This window comes from Carcharodon carcharias, assembly GCF_017639515.1.
Source record: "Carcharodon carcharias isolate sCarCar2 chromosome 27 unlocalized genomic scaffold, sCarCar2.pri SUPER_27_unloc_1, whole genome shotgun sequence".
In the NCBI taxonomy this organism is placed as follows: domain Eukaryota; kingdom Metazoa; phylum Chordata; class Chondrichthyes; order Lamniformes; family Lamnidae; genus Carcharodon; species Carcharodon carcharias.
Window position 1 is genome coordinate 7,943,891 of NW_024470624.1, and position 18,815 is coordinate 7,962,705.

The following is an 18,815-nucleotide window of genomic DNA, read 5'->3' on the forward strand; positions in this document are numbered from 1 at the left end:
TGTCTCGCTCCGGGTGTGAACCCTGTCTCGCTCCGTGTGTGACTCCTGTTTCTGTCCGGGTGTGACTCCTGTTTCACTCCAGGTGTGACTCTTGTTTCACTCCAGGTGTGAACCCTGTCTCACTCGGGGTGTGACTCCTGTTTCACTCCAGGTGTGTATCCTGTCTCGTTCCGGGTGTGAACCCTGTCTCGCTCCGGGTGTGACTCCTGTTTCGCTCCGGGTGTGACTCCTGTTTCGCTCCGGGTGTGACTCCTGTTTCACTCCATGTGTGAACCCTGTCTCACTCCGGGTGTGACTCCTGTTTCGCTCCGGGTGTGACTCCTGTTTCGCTCCGGGTGTGACTCCTGTTTCACTCCGGGTGTGACTCCTGTTTCACTCCCGGTGTGACTCTTGTTTCACTCCGGGTGTGACTCCTGTTCGCTCCGGGTGTGACTCCTGTTTCGCTCCAGGTGTGACTCTTCTTTCACTCCAGGTGTGACTCTTGTTTCACTCCAGGTGTGAACCCTGTCTTGCTCCGGGTGTGAACCCTGTCTCGTTCCGGGTGTGAACCCTGTCTCGCTCCGGGTGTGACTCCTGTTTCGTTCCGGGTGTGACTCCTGTTTCGCTCCAGGTGTGACTCTTGTTTCACTCCAGGTGTTACTCTTGTTTCACTCCAGGTGTGAACACTGTCTCGCTCCAGGTGTGAACCGTGTCTCGCTCCAGGTGTGACTCCTGTTTCGCTCCAGGTGTGACTCTTGTTTCACTCCAGGTGTGAACCCTGTCTCACTCTGGGTGTGACTCCTGTTTCACTCCAGGTGTGAACCCTGTCTCACTCCAGGTGTGAACCTTGTCTCACTCCGGGTGTGACTCCTGTTTCGCTCCGGGTGTGACTCCTGTTTCGCTCCAGGTTTCACTCTTGTTTCACTCCAGGTGTGACTCTTGTATCACACCAGGTGTGAACCCTGTCTCGCTCCGGGTGTGAACCCTGTCTCGCTCCGGGTGTGACTCCTGTTTCGCTCCGGGTGTGACTCCTGTTTCGCTCCGGGTGTGACTCCTGTTTCGCTCCGGGTGTGACTCCTGTTTCGCTCCGGGTGTGACTCCTGTTTCACACCAGGTGTGAACCCTGTCTCACTCCAGGTGTGAACCCTGTCTCACTCCGGGTGTGAACTTTGTCTCACTCCGGGTGTGACTCCTGTTTCGCTCCAGGTGTGACTCTTGTTTCACTCCAGGTGTGAAGCCTGTCTCACTCCAGGTGTGAACCCTGTCTCACTCCGGGTGTGAACCCTGTTTTGCTCCGGGTGTGAACACTGTCTCGCTCCGGGTGTGACTCCTGTTTCGCTCCGGGTGTGACTCCTGTTTCACTCCAGGTGTGACTCTTGTTTCACTCCAGGTGTGACTAATGTTTCACTCCAGGTGTGAACCCTGTCTCGCTCCTGGTGTGAACCCTGTGTCGCTCCAGGTGTGACTCCTGTTTCGCTCCGGGTGTAACTCCTGTTTCGCTCCAGCTGTGACTCTTGTTTCACTCCAGGTGTGAACCCTGTCTCGCTCTGGGTGTGACTCCTATTTCACTCCAGGTGTGAACGCTGTCTCGTTCCGGGTGTGAACCCTGTCTCGCTCCGGGTGTGACTCCTGTTTCGCTCTGAGTGTGACTCCTGTTTCGCTCCGGGTGTGACTCCTGTTTCACTCCAGGTGTGAACCCTGTCTCACTCTAGGTGTGAACACTGTCTCGCTCCGGATGTGACTCCTGTTTCACTCCAGGTGTGAACGCTGTCTCGTTCCGGGTGTGAACCCTGTCTCGCTCCGGGTGTGACTCCTGTTTCGCTCTGAGTGTGACTCCTGTTTCGCTCCGGGTGTGACTCCTGTTTCACTCCAGGTGTGAACCCTGTCTCACTCCAGGTGTGAACCCTGTCTCACTCCAGGTGTGAACGCTGTCTCATTCCGGGTGTGAACCCTGTTTCGTTCCGGGTGTGAACCCTGTCTCGCTCCGGGTGTGACTCCTGTTTCGCTCCGGGTGTGACTCCTGTTTCACTCCAGGTGTGAACACTGTCTCGTTCCGGGTATGACTCCTGTTTGGCTCCGGGTGTGACTCCTGTTTCACTCCAGGTGTGAACCCTGTCTCACTCCAGGTGTGAACCCTGTCTCACTCCAGGTGTGAACGCTGTCTCATTCCGGGTGTGAACCCTGTCTCGTTCCGGGTGTGAACCCTGTCTCGCTCCGGGTGTGAACCCTGTCTCGCTCCGGGTGTGACTCCTGTTTCGCTCCGGGTGTGACTCCTGTTTCACTCCAGGTGTGAACACTGTCTCGTTCCGGGTGTGAACCCTGTCTCACTCCAGGTGTGACACTTGTTTCACTCCAGGTGTGACTCCTGTTTCTCTCCAGGTGTGAACCCTGTCTCACTCCAGGTGTGAACTTTGTCTCACTCCGGGTGTGACTCCTGTTTCGCTCCGGGTGTGACTCCTGTTTCACTCCAGGTGTGAACACTGTCTCCTTCCGGGTGTGAACCCTGTCTCGCTCCAGGTGTGACTCTTGTTTCACTCCAGGTGTGACTCCTGTTTCACTCCAGGTGTGAACTCTGTCTCGTTCCATGTGTGAACCCTGGCTCGCTCCGGGTGTGACTCCTGTTTCGCTCCGGGTGTGACTTCTGTTTCGCTCTGGGTGTGACTCCTGTTTCACTCCAGGTGTGAACCCTGTCTCACTCCAGGTGTGAACTTTGTCTCACTCCAGGAGTGACTCTTATCTCGCTCTGGGTGTGACTCCTGTTTCGCTCCAGGTGTGACTCTTGTTTCACTCCAGGTGTAAACCCTGTCTCACTCCGGGTGTGAACCCTGTCCTGCTCCGGGTGTGACTAATGTTTCACTCCAGGTGTGAACCCTGTCTCGCTCCTGGTGTGAACCCTGTCTCGCTCCAGGTGTGACTCCTGTTTCGCTCCGGGTGTAACTCCTGTTTCGCTCCAGCTGTGACTCTTGTTTCACTCCAGGTGTGAACCCTATCTCGCTCTGGGTGTGACTCCTGTTTCACTCCAGGTGTGAACGCTGTCTCGTTCCGGGTGTGAACCCTGTCTCGTTCCGGGTGTGAACCCTGTCTCGCTCCGGGTGTGAACCCTGTCTCGCTCCGGGTGTGACTCCTGTTTCGCTCTGAGTGTGACTCCTGTTTCGCTCCGGGTGTGACTCCTGTTTCACTCCAGGTGTGAACCCTGTCTCACTCCAGGTGTGAACCCTGTCTCGCTCCAGGTGTGACTCTTGTTTCACTCCAGGTGTGACTCCTGTTTCACTCCAGGTGTGAACCCTGTCTCGTTCCGGGTGTGAACCCTGGCTCGCTCTGAGTGTGACTCCTGTTTCGCTCCGGGTGTGACTTCTGTTTTGCTCTGGGTGTGACTCCCGTTTCACTCCAGGTGTGAACCCTGTCTCATTCCAGGTGTGAACTTTTTCTCACTCCAGGTTTGACTCCTGTCTCGCTCCGGGTGTGACTCCTGTCTCGCTCCGGGTGTGACTCCTGTTTCGCTCCAGGTGTGACTCTTGTTTCACTCCAGGTGTGACTCTTGTTTCACTCCAGGTTTGAACCCTGTCTCACTCCGGGTGTGAACCCTGTCTCGCTCCGGGTGTGACTCCTGTTTCGCTCCAGGTGTGACTCCTGTTTTGCTCCGGGTGTGACTCTTGTTTCACTCCAGGTGTGACTCCTGTTTCACTCCAGGTGTGAACCCTGTCTCACTCCAGGTGTGAACTTTGTCTCACTCCAGGAGTGACTCTTGTCTCGCTCTGTGTGTGACTCCTGTTTCGCTCCAGGTGTGACTCTTGTTTCACTCCAGGTGTGACTCTTGTTTCACTCCAGGTGTAAACCCTGTCTCACTCCGGCTGTGAACCCTGTCTCGCTCCGGGTGTGACTCCTGTTTCGCTCTGGGTGTGACTCCTGTTTTGCTCCAGCTGTGACTCTTGTTTCACTCCAGGTGTGAAGCCTGTCCTGCTCCGGGTGTGACTCTTGTTTCATTCCAGGTGTGACTCTGGTTTCACTCCAGGTGTGAACCCTGTCTCCTTCCGGGTGTGAACTCTGTCTCGCTCCAGGTGTGACTCCTGTTTCGCTCCGGGTGTGACTCCTGTTTTGCTCCGGGTGTGACTTCTGTTTCACTCCAGGTGTGACTCTTGTTTCACTCCAGGTGTGACTCCTTTTTCGCTCCGGGTGTGACTCCTGTCTCACTCCAGGTGTGAACCCTGTCTCACTCCGGGTGTGACTCCTGTTTCGCTCTGGGTGTGACTCCTGTTTCGCTCCGGGTGTGACTCCTGTTTCACTCCAGGTGTGAACCCTGTCTCGTTCCGTGTGTGAACCCTGTCTCGTTCCGTGTGTGAACCCTGTCTCTCTCCGGGTTTGAACCCTGTCTCGCTCCGGGTGTGACTCCTGTTTCTCTCCAGGTGTGAACCCTGTCCTGCTCCGGGTGTGACTCTTGTTTCACTCCAGGTGTGACTCTTGTTTCACTCCAGGTGTGAACCCTGTCTCGTTCCGGGTGTGAACCCTGTCTCGCTCCGGGTGTGACTCCTGTTTCGCTCCGGGTGTGACTCCTGTTTCGCTCCGGGTGTGACTCCTGTTTCACTCCAGGTGTGAACCCTGTCTCACTCCAGGTGTGAACCCTGTCTCACTCAGGGTGTGACTCCTGTTTCGCTCCGGGTGTGAACACTGTCTCGTTCCGGGTGTGAACCCTGGCTCGCTCCGGGTGTGACTCTTGTTTCACTCCAGGTGTGACTCCTGTTTCACTCCAGGTGTGAACCCTGTCTCGTTCCGGGTGTGAACCCTGGCTCGCTCCGGGTGTGACTCCTGTTTCGCTCCGGGTGTGACTTCTGTTTCGCTCTGGGTGTGACTCCCGTTTCACTCCAGGTGTGAACCCTGTCTCATTCCAGGTGTGAACTTTTTCTCACTCCAGGTTTGACTCCTGTCTCGCTCCGGGTGTGACTCCTGTCTCGCTCCGGGTGTGACTCCTGTTTCGCTCCAGGTGTGACTCTTGTTTCACTCCAGGTGTGACTCTTGTTTCACTCCAGGTTTGAACCCTGTCTCACTCCGGGTGTGAACCCTGTCTCGCTCCGGGTGTGACTCCTGTTTCGCTCCAGGTGTGACTCCTGTTTTGCTCCGGGTGTGACTCTTGTTTCACTCCAGGTGTGACTCCTGTTTCACTCCAGGTGTGAACCCTGTCTCGTTCCGGGTGTGAACCCTGGCTCGCTCCGGGTGTGACTCCTGTTTCGCTCCGGGTGTGACTTCTGTTTCGCTCTGGGTGTGACTCTTGTTTCACTCCAGGTGTGACTCTTGTTTCACTCCAGGTTTGAACCCTGTCTCACTCCGGGTGTGAACCCTGTCTCGCTCCGGGTGTGACTCCTGTTTCGCTCCAGGTGTGACTGCTGTTTCGCTCCAGGTTTGAACCCTGTCTCGCTCTGGGTGTGACTCCTGTTTTGCTCCGGGTGTGACTCCTGTTTCACTCCGGGTGTGACTACTGTTTCGCTGAGGGTGTGACTCCTGTTTCGCTCTGGGTGTGACTCCTGTTTCGCTGAGGGTGTGACTCCTGTTTCACTCCAGGTGTGAACCCTGTCTCGTTCCGTGTGTGAACCCTGTCTTGCTCCGGGTTTGAACCCTGTCTCGCTCCGGGTGTGACTCCTGTTTCACTCCAGGTGTGGACCATCTCCTGCTCCGGGTGTGACTCTTGTTTCACTCCAGGTGTGACTCTTGTTTCACTCCAGGTGTGAACCCTGTCTCGTTCCAGGTGTGAACCCTGTCTCGCTCCGGGTGTGACTCCTGTTTTGCTCCGGGTGTGACTCCTGTTTTGCTCCGGGTGTGACTCCTGTTTCGCTCCGGGTGTGACTCCTGTTTCACTCCAGGTGTGAACCCTGTCTCACTCCAGGTGTGAACCCTGTCTCGCTCCGGGTGTGACTCCTGTTCCGCTCCGGGTGTGACTCCTGTTTCACTCCAGGTGTGAACCCTGTCTCGTTCCGGGTGTGAACCCTGTCTCGCTCCAGGTGTGACTCTTGTTTCACTCCAGGTGTGACTCCTGTTTCACTCCAGGTGTGAACCCTGTCTCGTTCCGGCTGTGAACCCTGGCTCGCTCCGGGTGTGACTCCTGTTTAGCTCCGGGTGTGACTTCTGTTTCGCTCTGGGTGTGACTCCTGTTTCACTCCAGGTGTGAACCCTGTCTCACTCCAGGTGTGAACTTTGTCTCACTCCAGGTGTGACTCCTGTCTCGCTCCGGGTGTGACTCCTGTTTGGCTCCAGGTGTGACTCTTGTTTCTCCCCAGGTGTGACTCTTGTTTCACTCCAGGTGTGAACCCTGTCTCACTCCGGCTGTGAACCCTGTCTCGCTCCGGGTGTGACTCGTTTCGCTCCGGGTGTGACTCCTGTTTTGCTCCAGGTGTGACTCTTGTTTCACTCCAGGTGTGAACCCTGTCCTGCTCCGGGTGTGACTCTTGTTTCATTCCTGGTGTAACTCTTGTTTCACTCCAGGTGTGAACCCTCTCTCATTCCGGGTGTGAACCCTGTCTCTCTCCGGGTGTGACTCCTGTTTCGCTCCGGGTGTGACTTCTGTTTCGCTCCGGGTGTGACTCCTGTTTCGCTCCGGGTGTGACTCTTGTTTCACTCCAGGTGTGACTCATGTATCACTCCAGGTGTGAACCCTGTTTCGCTCCGGGTGTGACACCTGTTTCGCTCCAGGTGTGACTCTTGTTTCACTCCAGGTGTGACTCCTGTTTCGCTCCGGGTGTGACTCCTGTCTCACTCCAAGTGTGAACCCTGTCTCACTCCGGGTGTGACTCCTGTTTCGCTCTGGGTGTGACTCCTGTTTCGCTCCGTGTGTGACTCCTGTTTCACTCCAGGTGTGAACCCTGTCTCGTTCCGTGTGTGAACCCTGTCTCGCTCCGGGTTTGAACCCTGTCTCGCTCCGGGTGTGACTCCTGTTTCACTCCAGGTGTGAACCCTGTCTCACTCCAGGTGTGAACTTTGTCTCACTCCGGGTGTGACTCCTCTTTCTATCCGGGTGTGACTCCTGTTTCGCTCCAGGTGTGACTCTTGTTTCACTCCAGGTGTGACTCTTGTTTCACTCCAGGTGTGAACACTGTCTCGCTCCGGGTGTGAACCCTGTCTCGCTCCAGGTGTGACTCCTGTTTCGCTCCAGGTGTGACTCTTGTTTCACTCCAGGTGTGAACCCTGTCTCACTCTGGGTGTGACTCCTGTTTCACTCCAGGTGTGAACCCTTTCTCACTCCAGGTGTGAACCTTGTCTCACTCCGGGTGTGACTCCTGTTTCGCTCCGGGTGTGACTCCTGTTTCGCTCCAGTTTTCACTCTTGTTTCACTCCAGGTGTGACTCTTGTTTCACTCCAGGTGTGACTCTTGTATCACACCAGGTGTGAACCCTGTCTCGCTCCGGGTGTGAACCCTGTCTCGCTCCGGGTGTGACTCCTGTTTCGCTCCGGGTGTGACTCCTGTTTCGCTCCGGGTGTGACTCCTGTTTCACTCCAGGTGTGAACCTTGTCTCACTCCAGGTGTGAACTTTGTCTCACTCCAGGTGTGACTCCTCTTTCTATCCGGGTGTGACTCCTGTTTCGCTCCAGGTGTGACTCTTGTTTCACTCCAGGTGTGACTCTTGTTTCACTCCAGGTGTGAAGCCTGTCTCGCTCCGGGTGTGAACCCTGTCTCGCTCCGGGTGTGAACCCTGTTTCGCTCCGGGTGTGAACCCTGTCTCGCTCCGGGTGTGACTCCTGTTTCGCTCCGGGTGTGACTCCTGTTTCGCTCCGGGTGTGACTCCTGTTTCGCTCCAGGTGTGACTCTTGTTTCACTCCAGCTGTGACTAATGTTTCACTCCAGGTGTGAACCCTGTCTCGCTCCTGGTGTGAACCCTGTCTCGCTCCAGGTGTGACTCCTGTTTCGCTCCGGGTGTAACTCCTGTTTCGCTCCAGCTGTGACTCTTGTTTCACTCCAGGTGTGAACCCTATCTCGCTCTGGGTGTGACTCCTGTTTCACTCCAGGTGTGAACGCTGTCTCGTTCCGGGTGTGAACCCTGTCTCGCTCCGGGTGTGAACCCTGTCTCGCTCCGGGTGTGACTCCTGTTTCGCTCTGAGTGTGACTCCTGTTTCGCTCCGGGTGTGACTCCTGTTTCACTCCAGGTGTGAACCCTGTCTCACTCCAGGTGTGAACCCTGTCTCGCTCCAGGTGTGACTCTTGTTTCACTCCAGGTGTGACTCCTGTTTCACTCCAGGTGTGAACCCTGTCTCGTTCCGGGTGTGAACCCTGGCTCGCTCTGAGTGTGACTCCTGTTTCGCTCCGGGTGTGACTTCTGTTTTGCTCTGGGTGTGACTCCCGTTTCACTCCAGGTGTGAACCCTGTCTCATTCCAGGTGTGAACTTTTTCTCACTCCAGGTTTGACTCCTGTCTCGCTCCGGGTGTGACTCCTGTCTCGCTCCGGGTGTGACTCCTGTTTCGCTCCAGGTGTGACTCTTGTTTCACTCCAGGTGTGACTCTTGTTTCACTCCAGGTTTGAACCCTGTCTCACTCCGGGTGTGAACCCTGTCTCGCTCCGGGTGTGACTCCTGTTTCGCTCCAGGTGTGACTCCTGTTTTGCTCCGGGTGTGACTCTTGTTTCACTCCAGGTGTGACTCCTGTTTCACTCCAGGTGTGAACCCTGTCTCGCTCCGGGTGTGACTCCTGTTTCGCTCCGGGTGTGACTCCTGTTTCGCTCCGGGTGTGACTTCTGTTTTGCTCTGGGTGTGACTCCCGTTTCACTCCAGGTGTGAACCCTGTCTCATTCCAGGTGTGAACTTTTTCTCACTCCAGGTTTGACTCCTGTCTCGCTCCGGGTGTGACTCCTGTCTCGCTCCGGGTGTGACTCCTGTTTCGCTCCAGGTGTGACTCTTGTTTCACTCCAGGTGTGACTCTTGTTTCACTCCAGGTTTGAACCCTGTCTCACTCCGGGTGTGAACCCTGTCTCGCTCCGGGTGTGACTCCTGTTTCGCTCCAGGTGTGACTCCTGTTTTGCTCCGGGTGTGACTCTTGTTTCACTCCAGGTGTGACTCCTGTTTCACTCCAGGTGTGAACCCTGTCTCGTTCCGGGTGTGAACCCTGGCTCGCTCCGGGTGTGACTCCTGTTTCGCTCCGGGTGTGACTTCTGTTTCGCTCTGGGTGTGACTCTTGTTTCACTCCAGGTGTGACTCTTGTTTCACTCCAGGTTTGAACCCAGTCTCACTCCGGGTGTGAACCCTGTCTCGCTCCGGGTGTGACTCCTGTTTCGCTCCAGGTGTGACTCCTGTTTTGCTCCGGGTGTGACTCTTGTTTCATTCCAGGTGTGAGTCTTGTTTCACTCCAGGTGTGAACCCTGTCTCGTTCCGGGTGTGAACCCTGTCTCGCTCCGGGTGTGACTGCTGTTTCGCTCCAGGTTTGAACCCTGTCTCGCTCTGGGTGTGACTCCTGTTTTGCTCCGGGTGTGACTCCTGTTTCACTCCGGGTGTGACTACTGTTTCGCTGAGGGTGTGACTCCTGTTTCGCTCTGGGTGTGACTCCTGTTTCGCTCCGGGTGTGACTCCTGTTTCACTCCAGGTGTGAACCCTGTCTCGTTCCGTGTGTGAACCCTGTCTTGCTCCGGGTTTGAACCCTGTCTCGCTCCGGGTGTGACTCCTGTTTCACTCCAGGTGTGGACCATCTCCTGCTCCGGGTGTGACTCTTGTTTCACTCCAGGTGTGACTCTTGTTTCACTCCAGGTGTGAACCCTGTCTCGTTCCAGGTGTGAACCCTGTCTCGCTCCGGGTGTGACTCCTGTTTTGCTCCGGGTGTGACTCCTGTTTTGCTCCGGGTGTGACTCCTGTTTCGCTCCGGGTGTGACTCCTGTTTCACTCCAGGTGTGAACCCTGTCTCACTCCAGGTGTGAACCCTGTCTCACTCCGGGTGTGACTCCTGTTCCGCTCCGGGTGTGACTCCTGTTTCACTCCAGGTGTGAACCCTGTCTCGTTCCGGGTGTGAACCCTGTCTCGCTCCAGGTGTGACTCCTGTTTCACTCCAGGTGTGAACCCTGTCTCGTTCCGGCTGTGAACCCTGGCTCGCTCCGGGTGTGACTCCTGTTTAGCTCCGGGTGTGACTTCTGTTTCGCTCTGGGTGTGACTCCTGTTTCACTCCAGGTGTGAACCCTGTCTCACTCCAGGTGTGAACTTTGTCTCACTCCAGGTGTGACTCCTGTCTCGCTCCGGGTGTGACTCCTGTTTGGCTCCAGGTGTGACTCTTGTTTCTCCCCAGGTGTGACTCTTGTTTCACTCCAGGTGTGAACCCTGTCTCACTCCGGCTGTGAACCCTGTCTCGCTCCGGGTGTGACTCGTTTCGCTCCGGGTGTGACTCCTGTTTTGCTCCAGGTGTGACTCTTGTTTCACTCCAGGTGTGAACCCTGTCCTGCTCCGGGTGTGACTCTTGTTTCATTCCTGGTGTAACTCCTGTTTCACTCCAGGTGTGAACCCTCTCTCATTCCGGGTGTGAACCCTGTCTCTCTCCGGGTGTGACTCCTGTTTCGCTCCGGGTGTGACTTCTGTTTCGCTCCGGGTGTGACTCCTGTTTCGCTCCGGGTGTGACTCTTGTTTCACTCCAGGTGTGACTCTTGTTTCACTCCAGGTGTGAACCCTGTTTCGCTCCGGGTGTGACTCCTGTTTCGCTCCAGGTGTGACTCTTGTTTCACTCCAGGTGTGACTCCTGTTTCGCTCCGGGTGTGACTCCTGTCTCACTCCAAGTGTGAACCCTGTCTCACTCCGGGTGTGACTCCTGTTTCGCTCTGGGTGTGACTCCTGTTTCGCTCCGTGTGTGACTCCTGTTTCACTCCAGGTGTGAACCCTGTCTCGTTCCGTGTGTGAACCCTGTCTCGCTCCGGGTTTGAACCCTGTCTCGCTCCGGGTGTGACTCCTGTTTCACTCCAGGTGTGAACCCTGTCTCACTCCAGGTGTGAACTTTGTCTCACTCCGGGTGTGACTCCTCTTTCTATCCGGGTGTGACTCCTGTTTCGCTCCAGGTGTGACTCTTGTTTCACTCCAGGTGTGACTCTTGTTTCACTCCAGGTGTGAACACTGTCTCGCTCCGGGTGTGAACCCTGTCTCGCTCAAGGTGTGACTCCTGTTTCGCTCCAGGTGTGACTCTTGTTTCACTCCAGGTGTGAACCCTGTCTCACTCTGGGTGTGACTCCTGTTTCACTCCAGGTGTGAACCCTTTCTCACTCCAGGTGTGAACCTTGTCTCACTCCGGGTGTGACTCCTGTTTCGCTCCGGGTGTGACTCCTGTTTCGCTCCAGTTTTCACTCTTGTTTCACTCCAGGTGTGACTCTTGTTTCACTCCAGGTGTGACTCTTGTATCACACCAGGTGTGAACCCTGTCTCGCTCCGGGTGTGAACCCTGTCTCGCTCCGGGTGTGACTCCTGTTTCGCTCCGGGTGTGACTCCTGTTTCGCTCCGGGTGTGACTCCTGTTTCGCTCCGGGTGTGACTCCTGTTTCACTCCAGGTGTGAACCTTGTCTCACTCCAGGTGTGAACTTTGTCTCACTCCGGGTGTGACTCCTCTTTCTATCCGGGTGTGACTCCTGTTTCGCTCCAGGTGTGACTCTTGTTTCACTCCAGGTGTGACTCTTGTTTCACTCCAGGTGTGAAGCCTGTCTCGCTCCGGGTGTGAACCCTGTCTCGCTCCGGGTGTGAACCCTGTTTCGCTCCGGGTGTGAACCCTGTCTCGCTCCGGGTGTGACTCCTGTTTCGCTCCGGGTGTGACTCCTGTTTCGCTCCAGGTGTGACTCTTGTTTCACTCCAGCTGTGACTAATGTTTCACTCCAGGTGTGAACCCTGTCTCGCTCCTGGTGTGAACCCTGTCTCGCTCCAGGTGTGACTCCTGTTTCGCTCTGGGTGTAACTCCTGTTTCGCTCCAGCTGTGACTCTTGTTTCACTCCAGGTGTGAACCCTGTCTCGCTCTGGGTGTGACTCCTGTTTCACTCCAGGTGTGAACGCTGTCTCGTTCCGGGTGTGAACCCTGTCTCGCTCCGGGTGTGACTCCTGTTTCGCTCTGAGTGTGACTCATGTTTCGCTCCGGGTGTGACTCCTGTTTCACTCCAGGTGTGAACCCTGTCTCACTCCAGGTGTGAACCCTGTCTCGCTCCGGATGTGACTCCCCTTTCACTCCAGGTGTGAACGCTGTCTCGTTCCGGGTGTGAACCCTGTCTCGCTCCGGGTGTGACTCCTGTTTCGCTCTGAGTGTGACTCCTGTTTCGCTCCGGTGTGACTCCTGTTTCACTCCAGGTGTGAACCCTGTCTCACTCCAGGTGTGAACCCTGTCTCACTCCAGGTGTGAACGTTGTCTCATTCCGGGTGTGAACCCTGTCTCGTTCCGGGTGTGAACCCTGTCTCGTTCCGGGTGTGAACCCTGTCTCGCTCCGGGTGTGACTCCTGTTTCGCTCCGGGTCTGACTCCTGTTTCACTCCAGGTGTGAACACTGTCTCGTTCCGGGTGTGAACCCTGTCTCGCTCCAGGTGTGAACTTTGTCTCACTCCGGGTGTGACTCCTGTTTCGCTCCGGGTGTGACTCCTGTTTCACTCCAGGTGTGAACACTGTCTCGTTCCGGGTGGGAACCCTGTCTCGCTCCAGGTGTGACTCTTGTTTCACTCCAGGTGTGACTCCTGTTTCACTCCAGGTGTGAACTCTGTCTCGTTCCATGTGTGAACCCTGGCTCGCTCCAGGTGTGACTCCTCTTTCGCTCCGGGTGTGACTTCTGTTTCGCTCTGGGTGTGACTCCTGTTTCACTCCAGGTGTGAACCCTGTCTCAGTCCAGGTGTGAACTTTGTCTCAGTCCAGGAGTGACTCTTGTCTCGCTCTGGGTGTGACTGCTGTTTCGCTCCAGGTGTGACTCTTGTTTCACTCCAGGTGTGACTCTTGTTTCACTCCAGGTGTAAACCCTGTCTCACTCCGGGTGTGAACCCTGTCTCACTCCGAGTGTGACTCCTGTTTCGCTCTGGGTGTGACTCCTGTTTTGCTCCAGGTGTGACTCTTGTTACACTCCAGGTGTGAACCCTGTCCTGCTCCGGGTGTGACTCTTGTTTCATTCCAGGTGTGACTCTTGTTTCACTCCAGGTGTGAACCCTGTCTCGTTCCGGGTGTGAACCCTGTCTCGCTCCAGGTGTGACTCCTGTTTCGTTCCGGGTGTGACTCCTGTTTTGCTCCGGGTGTGACTTCTGTTTCACTCCAGGTGTGACTCTTGTTTCACTCCAGGTGTGACTCTTGTTTCACTCCAGGTGTGAAACCTGTCTCGCTCCGGGTGTGACTCCTGTTTCGCTCCGGGTGTGACTCCTGTTTCGCTCCAGGTGTGACTCTTGTTTCACTCCAGGTGTGACTCCTGTTTCGCTCCGGGTGTGACTCCTGTCTCACTCCAGATGTGAACCCTGTCTCACTCCGGGTGTGACTCCTGTTTCGCTCTGGGTGTGACTCCTGTTTCGCTCTGGGTGTGACTCCTGTTTCGCTCCGGGTGTGACTCCTGTTTCACTCCAGGTGTGAACCCTGTCTCATTCCGTGTGTGAACCCTGTCTCGCTCCGGGTTTGAACCCTGTCTCGCTCCGGGTGTGACTCCTGTTTCTCTCCAGGTGTGAACCCTGTCCTGCTCCGGGTGTGACTCTTGTTTCACTCCAGGTGTGACTCTTGTTTCACTCCAGGTGTGAAGCCTGTCTCGTTCCGGGTGTGAACCCTGTCTCGCTCCGGGTGTGACTCCTGTTTTGCTCCGGGTGTGACTCCTGTTTCGCTCCGGGTGTGACTCCTGTTTCACTCCAGGTGTGAACCCTGTCTCACTCCAGGTGTGAACCCTGTCTCACTAAGGGTGTGACTCCTGTTTCGCTCCGGGTGTGAACACTGTCTCGTTCCGGGTGTCAACCCTGTCTCGCTCCAGGTGTGACTCTTGTTTCACTCCAGGTGTGACTCCTGTTTCACTCCAGGTGTGAACCCTGTCTCGTTCCGGGTGTGAACCCTGGCTCGCTCCGGGTGTGACTCCTGTTTCGCTCCGGGTGTGACTTCTGTTTCGCTCTGGGTGTGACTCCTGTTTCACTCTAGGTGTGAACCCTGTCTCACTCCAGGTGTGAACTTTGTCTCACTCCAGGTTTGACTCCTGTCTCGCTCCGGGTGTGACTCCTGTCTCGCTCCGGGTGTGACTCCTGTTTCGCTCCAGGTGTGACTCTTGTTTCACTCCAGGTGTGACTCTTGTTTCACTCCAGGTTTGAACTCTGTCTCACTCCGGGTGTGAACCCTGTCTCGCTCCGGGTGTGACTCCTGTTTCGCTCCGGGTGTGACTCCTGTTTTGCTCTGGGTGTGACTCTTGTTTCATTCTAGGTGTGAGTCTTGTTTCACTCCAGGTGTGAACCCTGTCTCGTTCCGGGTGTGAACCCTGTCTCGCTCCGAGTGTGACTGCTGTTTCGCTCCAGGTGTAAACCCTGTCTCACTCCGGGTGTGAACCCTGTCTCACTCCGGGTGTGAACCCTGTCTCACTCCGGGTGTGAACCCTGTCTCACTCCGAGTGTGACTCCTGTTTCGCTCTGGGTGTGACTCCTGTTTTGCTCCAGGTGTGACTCTTGTTACACTCCAGGTGTGAACCCTGTCCTGCTCCGGGTGTGACTCTTGTTTCATTCCAGGTGTGACTCTTGTTTCACTCCAGGTGTGAACCCTGTCTCGTTCCGGGTGTGAACCCTGTCTCGCTCCAGGTGTGACTCCTGTTTCGTTCCGGGTGTGACTCCTGTTTTGCTCCGGGTGTGACTTCTGTTTCACTCCAGGTGTGACTCTTGTTTCACTCTAGGTGTGACTCTTGTTTCACTCCAGGTGTGACTCTTGTTTCACTCCAGGTGTGAAACCTGTCTCGCTCCGGGTGTGACTCCTGTTTCGCTCCGGGTGTGACTCCTGTTTCGCTCCAGGTGTGACTCTTGTTTCACTCCAGGTGTGACTCCTGTTTCGCTCCGGGTGTGACTCCTGTCTCACTCCAGATGTGAACCCTGTCTCACTCCGGGTGTGACTCCTGTTTCGCTCTGGGTGTGACTCCTGTTTCGCTCCGGGTGTGACTCCTGTTTCGCTCCGGGTGTGACTCCTGTTTCACTCCAGGTGTGAACCCTGTCTCGTTCCGTGTGTGAACCCTGTCTCGCTCCGGGTTTGAACCCTGTCTCGCTCTGGGTGTGACTCCTGTTTCTCTCCAGGTGTGAACCCTGTCCTGCTCCGGGTGTGACTCTTGTTTTACTCCAGGTGTGACTCTTGTTTCACTCCAGGTGTGAACCCTGTCTCGTTCCGGGTGTGAACCCTGTCTCGCTCCGGGTGTGACTCCTGTTTTGCTCCGGGTGTGACTCCTGTTTCGCTCCGGGTGTGACTCCTGTTTCACTCCAGGTGTGAACCCTGTCTCACTCCAGGTGTGAACCCTGTCTCACTCAGGGTGTGACTCCTGTTTCGCTCCGGGTGTGAACACTGTCTCGTTCCTTTGTGAACCCTGGCTCGCTCCGGGTGTGACTCTTGTTTCACTCCAGGTGTGACTCCTGTTTCACTCCAGGTGTGAACCCTGTCTCGTTCCGGCTGTGAACCCTGGCTCGCTCCGGGTGTGACTTCTGTTTCGCTCCGGGTGTGACTTCTGTTTCGCTCTGGGTGTGACTCCTGTTTCACTCCAGGTGTGAACCCTGTCTCACTCCAGGTGTGAACTTTGTCTCACTCCAGGTTTGACTCCTGTCTCGCTCCGGGTGTGACTCCTGTCTCGCTCCGGGTGTGACTCCTGTTTCGCTCCAGGTGTGACTCTTGTTTCACTCCAGGTGTGACTCTTGTTTCACTCCAGGTTTGAACCCTGTCTCACTCCGGGTGTGAACCCTGTCTCGCTCCGGGTGTGACTCCTGTTTCGCTCCGGGTGTGACTCCTGTTTTGCTCCGGGTGTGACTCTTGTTTCATTCCCGGTGTGAGTCTTGTTTCACTCCAGGTGTGAACCCTGTCTCGTTCCGGGTGTGAACCCTGTCTCGCTCCGAGTGTGACTGCTGATTCGCTCCAGGTTTGAACCCTGTCTCGCTCCGGGTGTGACTCCTGTTTTGCTCCGGGTGTGACTCCTGTTTCACTCCGGGTGTGACTACTGTTTCGCTGAGGGTGTGACTCCTGTTTCGCTCTGGGTGTGACTCCTGTTTCACTCCAGATGTGAACCCTATCTCGTTCCGTGTGTGAACCCTGTCTTGCTCCGGGTTTGAACCCTGTCTCGCTCCGGGTGTGACTCCTGTTTCATTCCAGGTGTGAACCCTCTCCTGCTCCGGGTGTGACTCTTGTTTCACTCCAGGTGTGAACCCTGTCTTGTTCCAGGTGTGAACCCTGTCTCGCTCCGGGTGTGACTCCTGTTTTGCTCCGGGTGTGACTCCTGTTTTGCTCCGGGTGTGACTCCTGTTTCGCTCCGGGTGTGACTCCTGTTTCACTCCAGGTGTGAACCCTGTCTCACTCCAGGTGTGAACCCTGTCTCACTCCGGGTGTGACTCCTGTTTCGCTCCGGGTGTGAACCCTGTCTCGCCATGGGTGTGACTCCTGTTTCACTCCGGCTGTGACTCTTGTTTCGCTCCGGGTGTGAACCCTGTTTCGCTCTCGGTGTGATTGCTGTTTCGCTCTGGGTGTGAACCCCATCTCGCTCCGGTGTGACCCCTGTTTCGTTCCTGGTGTGACTCCTGTTTCACTCCAGGTGTGAACCCTGTTTCGCTCCAGGTATGAACCCTGTTTCGCTCCGGGTATGAACCCTGTTTCGCTCCGGGTGTGACTCCTGTTTCGCTCCGGGTGTGACTCCTGTTTCGCTCCGGGTGTGACTCCTGTTTCGCTCTGGGTGTGATTCCTGTCTCGCTCCGGGTGTGAACCCTGTTTTGCTCCGGGTGTGAACCCTGTCTCTCTCCAGGTGTGAACCCTGTCTCACTCCAGGTGTGAACCCTGTCTCACTCCAGGTGTGAACCCTGTCTCACTCCAGGTGTGAACCCTGTCTCACTCCAGGTGTGAACCCTGTCTCACTCCAGGTGTGAACCCTGTCTCACTCCGGGTGTGACTCCTGTTTCGCTCTGGGTGTGAACCCCGTCTCGTTCCGGGTGTGACTCCTGTTTCACTCAGGGTGTGAGTCCTGTTTCACTCCAGGTGTGACTCCTGTCTCGCTCCAGGTGTGAGTCCTGTTTCACTCCGGCTGTGAATCCTGCATCACTTCAGTGTGACTCGGTCTCTCTGTCTGACTGTGATTAACAGGCTTTTTTTTTTCCCCCTCAGTACCGGTCCACCTGTATTCCAGCCTTCATGTACTACACAGCCTGTGCCTGTCTCATCTTCACCTGTAACTTCATCATTCAGATCCTCGTCTCACAGAAGTAAGTCAAAAGCTTTGGGGGGTTTGGAGGTCGGAGACAGGAGCAGGGGTAGGAGGGGCGTAAAGCAAGGGAGCAAGGGAAGATGGGATGGGGGAAGGGAGCAAGGGAGGGGAGCGGGGGTGATGGAGTGAGAGGGGAGTGGAGTAGTATATGGGGTGAAGGGGGGAGCGGAGGCCAGAGCGAGGAGGGAACAGGGGAGGTGGAGGGGAGGAAGAAGATTGGGGGGGAAGCGCAACTTGGGGAAGTGAGGGGTTGGGGTGTGAGGGGGGAGGGGAGCGAGGGAGGGTATCAGGGCTCATTCAGTGAGATGAGGTGCATGAGAACAGATATACAAAGGGAGAGAGCTTGGGGACGTCAGGAACAGAGCTTTTTATGTGTGTGTGTGTGTGTGTGTGTGTGTGTGTGTGCGTGTGTGCTCTGCTCATAGGCCAATATGAAACTAAGACTGGATCGCATGACACACTTCCCTTCCAGTGATGTCACGCTACTATCCCTTAAAGGCGTATTGCAATGGTGGGGGAGGGGGAAGGCAGCTGGGGAAGGGAGTTGGGGAGGAGAATGGGAGAAGGCAACCGGAGAGGGGAGCAGGGGAGGGTAGGGGCAGTGGAGATGGAGGGGGAGTGGCACAGGGAGGAGTTGGCGGAGAGCGGGTGTGGAGAGTAGAGCGGGGGGAGGGGCAGCGACTGAAGGAAGGGAGATGAAGCCTGAGACGGGCAGGGAAAGGGAGGGCAGAGAGCGAGTGAAGGGATCAGGGTGTGTTGGGGAGGGGGTTGTGGGGGGTGTGAGAGGGGAGGGTGAGCGGGGGGTGGGGGGGTACTGGGTGCCTCCATCTTCTGTTCAACTATAAGGCCGGAGCCGAGCAGGTCGGGGTCGGTACCCGTTGGGATTTAGAAGAACGAGAGGGGATCTTATCGACACAGATAAGATCCTGAGGGGGGGGGAGGGGGGGGGGGTCGGGGGTTTGACAGGGTGGATGCTGAGGGGGTGTTTCCCCCTCGTGGGGGGGGAATCTAGAACGAAGGGGGGGAGGGCACAGTTTAAAAATAAGGTGGGGGTGGGTCTCCCATTGAAGAGGGAGATGAGGAGGAATTTCTTCTCTCGGTTGGGGGGGTCAGTCTGTGAGATTCTCTACCCGCCCCCCACAGAGAGCGGCGGAGGCCGGGTCACTGAATATATCCGAGGCCGAGTTAGACAGAGTTTCGATCGACGAGGGGAGTCGAGGGTTATGGGGGAGGGAGGGAGGGGGAAGGGGATGGAGGGGAGGTGAGGGAGTGGAGAGAGAGGGGGAGGGAGGGGAGGGGAGGGAGAGGGGAGAGGGAGGGGAGGGAGTGGAGGGAGAGGGAAGGGAGAGGGAGGGGAGGGGAGGGGAGGGAGAGAGAGGGGGAGGGGAGGGGGAGGGGAGGGAGAGAGAGGGGGAGGGAGGGGAGGGAGAGGGAAGGGAGAGAGAGGGGATGGAGGGGGAGGGAGAGAGAGGGGAGGGAGGGGGGAGGGAGAGAG

The 18,815-nt window shown here is 56.4% G+C and overlaps 1 protein-coding gene across 1 annotated transcript in view; it reads left to right on the plus strand.

Annotated features, from left to right (window-relative positions):
* Window positions 1-18,815, plus strand: part of LOC121273653 (adenylate cyclase type 2-like) — a 130,690-nt gene that overhangs the window by 89,206 nt on the left and 22,669 nt on the right. Inside the window, exon 14 of the mRNA XM_041180794.1 lies at window positions 17,221-17,318. Within this exon, the coding sequence (XP_041036728.1) occupies window positions 17,221-17,318 (98 nt within the window). The remainder of the gene's footprint in view (window positions 1-17,220; window positions 17,319-18,815) is intronic.